The 3460-nt window shown below is 56.9% G+C and overlaps 1 protein-coding gene across 1 annotated transcript in view; it reads right to left on the reverse strand.

Annotated features, from left to right (window-relative positions):
* The window catches only part of SORCS3 (sortilin-related VPS10 domain containing receptor 3), a gene marked incomplete at its 5' end in the record, with an annotated part of 543035 nt that extends 539576 nt beyond the window's left edge, over positions 1-3459 (reverse strand). The window contains one exon of the mRNA XM_005878303.2: positions 3097-3459. Coding sequence (XP_005878365.1) covers positions 3097-3459 — 363 coding nt within the window. The remainder of the gene's footprint in view (positions 1-3096) is intronic.
* Position 3460: the final 1 nt, after the last annotated feature.

Consider the following 3460-nt stretch of genomic DNA (forward strand, 5'->3'; position numbering starts at 1 on the left):
TCCATCCCCTCCTGATGCATTCTGGCTCAAGCCTGCTGGGCACCTCCTCCTTGGCCCCCATGTCACCCCTCACCACTCTTGGGACCAAAGTGAATACATGTTCCAAGCCTGGGACAAGGGTACCCTTCTGCCCACTGAGCCCCTGGATACATGCTGGATGCATGAGGTGGGGTGGAGGTCCTTGCCTTGCATGCCCACTCTGCATGCCTGACTGCAAACTGTCGGAGTGAAACTCAATTTCTAGTTATATGGGGTGACTGAAAACTCCCATAGAAAGAAACTCATGTCAAGTAACAAGGTCCACCAAAGGCACTTGGCAGGAGAACATGTTAACCGGGTGCCTTCCCAGAGCAGTACGTGTTTAACACTTTTGAAGCCAGAAGAGAAGAGGGAATTCTCTTTTCCTGCCCAAAGAGCCTTATGTGGGACCCAAGTTGTCTGCCTTGGGGCCGTCTCTCTCCACTTGGACCTTTCAGAAGGCCCATCAACCCCATCATTCTTCGCCTGGATTTTATCTAGAGCACCTTCTTTCACTCCCTCAGGACAGGGAGAGGGGAAAAAAACCAACTGGGTAAGGTAGTAGAAACTGGTTTCCCAATTACTCTCCCAAGGGGTTATTTTTTTTTTAAGTCTCTAAAAGACAGAGTCATGTTAGTGTTTCCCCATATTCCCTCAGAGCATCACGGACCAATACTCAGCAAAGCCTTTCTCACTGGCATTGCCTGCAAAGCGTGGTCAAAAGAGGCAGGTCCAGCCCAGGAGCTCAAGAGCCAGTCCTTCTCTGGACCAGAGAAAGAGAGCACCCTGGGGTCCCTGCACCAGCTGTGCTACCTTGCCTTTTGCTTGAACGGTAAGACATGCCACCAGCACAACCAATCAACCCCGGGTGACTATCTGTGGTTTGTCCAAACCTCATCACTGTTACTACAGACTCCAAGGCCAGCTTGTCCACTCCCCGGGCCCCACTGGCCCTCTTTTAACTGAAGAGCCGATTCCCCGGGGGAACATTGGGCAAGACATGCCCCCTCACTTCCTCTGCTGCGCACGGGCACACAAGACGGGCAGAGAAGGCTATGCTTGTTTAACTACTATTTACAAAAAGCAACTACTATTTTCTAACGTCCCATCTTCAAGGCTTTGTCAACACACACACACACACACACATCCTTAAAATAAAAGCAGAGGTATAAGAAAACTCTTCAGGAAGAGTGAGTTTAATGTGTAATTCATTATAAAGTCACAGGTACATGAGGACATCGCCTCTTCCTCCGAGGACACATTTACTTCAAGATAGCCTGTCCATCCTCCTCACCCAGGAAGGAATACACACACACACTCCTCTGGGAACTTGTAAGTCTTCAATCACCCATCCCTGCAAAGGCACATGTTGCCCACTCCCCACATCCACAGCTGCCCACTCCAAAGCTATGGGGGTATTTGCTAGGGGCAGATGAAGCAGCGCACTGTGCTGGCTGCCACAGATCTGGACTACCCAAGTCCTTCCCACCCAGCACCCCTTACCCCGGCTGGGCTACCAGCGCTGTGTGTCCTTAAGAACCAGGGAATCTGTACTCAGGATTACCTACGTGCTGCGCTCTGCAGACTCCTAGCTCTCCTGTTATTCGCTTCTCACCCCCCATGCCACCCCCAGCCAGGCCCCATTAAAATAAGATGAAATTTTCGCAGGGAAATCTTTAATGCCAGTCATGAAGAGACATACAAAGGGAGGAGAGCGGTGCTTTCGTATCCAATGAGTTCCCCCAAGGTGCCTGTGCAGACATCCATCATCCTCCTGCCCAACGCTGGGGTCCCATCCGATGGGGAGAGCCAGAGAAGAGAAAAGGATTTTTGTTAGACTGGCTGAAGTGGGGGGCAACGGAAGTGAGGGGAGTGGGGTAAATCATGGGAGGCCGTTCCTCTCCGCCCGGAGAGCCCATTCCCAGCTGTTCCTGGGCTTGGCTGCACTGCGCTGAGTGCAGGCGAGCTGGGTGCGGAGGGACCCCTCTGGGCCGGCTCTGCTGCGGGCTGCAGCGGCTGCTGGGGCAGACGGGGCCGGAGCCCAGCGCTGGATCCAGAGCTCAGAGCCACTGGAGGGGACTCGAGGGCGCCACCTCTCGATACAGCCGCTTCCCGGGGAACCTGGCCGGGCCCGCTCTGCTGCGGGCTGCAGCGGCTGCTGGGGCAGACCGGCCGGAGCCCAGCGCTGGATCCAGAGCTCAGAGCCACGGGAGGGGACTCGAGGGCGCCACCTCTCGATACAGCCGCTTCCTGGGGAACCTGGCCGCAGAGTAGAGGTGGAGGGAGAAGTGTGCTGGAAGCACACAGGACCCATCTCCACTTGCTAGCGGAGTGTATGTAGTGCAGATCGACTCGGCCCAGGCGAGTTTATTTGCTCAGCGACTTGTGTGTGCTTGTGCATGTGTGAGGGGAATGGATGCTGAATTTCACTTCACGCTTTAAACTTTCTTGCTGCCTCTCCTGTAGCATTCCAGAGCAGCTGCCCAGGTTTGGGGGGCGGGGGGGGGCGTAATTAGTGTCACCTGGAGGCCAGACTGGGGTCGGCTTGGCCCTGTTTCCCGCCAGGGCTGGGAGAAAGTGGCCGGGAGCAGAGAGCAGAGACCCTAAGGCGGGCAGGAGTAAGGGGTCTGAGTGGCCTCCATCTCCCGGGCTCCCTTCCGAGTGACTGGAGAAGAGAAAGGGGAAGCCCTGGCTGTCCCTAGAATCTGTCAGTCTGTCCAGCGGCTCCCACCCCTAATCAGTGTCCTCACTACGAATTCAATCGCCCAACAGGAAAACTCCAAGCCAAGTACACCAGCACTACAGATCCCTCCTCTGCTCATCTTTAAGCTCCTTCACCCTCCCCTCCCCTCCGGGCTGCCCCAATCCTAGGGTCACCAATAAACAAACACACACACCATCTTCCAACAAACTCCACTAACCTGTTGGGGGCGTGGGGGAAGCTAGGTCAACCTGTTCTCTCTAAAAGTCATGGTGCTCCCCCCAACCCTCGAGTAACTATCTGTCCCTCGTTCCTGCCCCCCATGCTCCCTTGCTGCGGGGAGACAGTGGGATCCCCGGCCCGCGGCGGGTACTCACGCTGCTGTTGTGTCCTGACCAGTGCACCATGGCTTGGTTGTGGGCCGAATCCCCAGTCAGCGCGAAGGAGGTGCTGGGCAGCCTGAGCTCTTCGGCCGCCGCGCCCCCGGCCCGCAAAGCCTTCGCCTCCTCCCGGAGCCCCTTGGCCAGAGGACGGCTTCCTTTGGAACCATCGGCCCAAGCAGTGGCCCGGGAGTCCCCGCGTTCCAGGGCACTGGGGGGCTGCGCTCGGCGACTCCTCCTCGAGCCGCCAGGTTTGCTAGGAGCCGGGATGCCCTGTCCCCACCGTGCACCTGCCGGCAACAGCCCCCCGGCATCTTCCTGCTGATTTCCTCCACTACCGCCGGCTGCCTGGGGCTTCAGC

The sequence above is a fragment of the Myotis brandtii genome, unplaced genomic scaffold (genome assembly GCF_000412655.1).
Source record: "Myotis brandtii unplaced genomic scaffold, ASM41265v1 scaffold550, whole genome shotgun sequence".
Classification (NCBI taxonomy): Eukaryota; Metazoa; Chordata; class Mammalia; order Chiroptera; family Vespertilionidae; genus Myotis; species Myotis brandtii.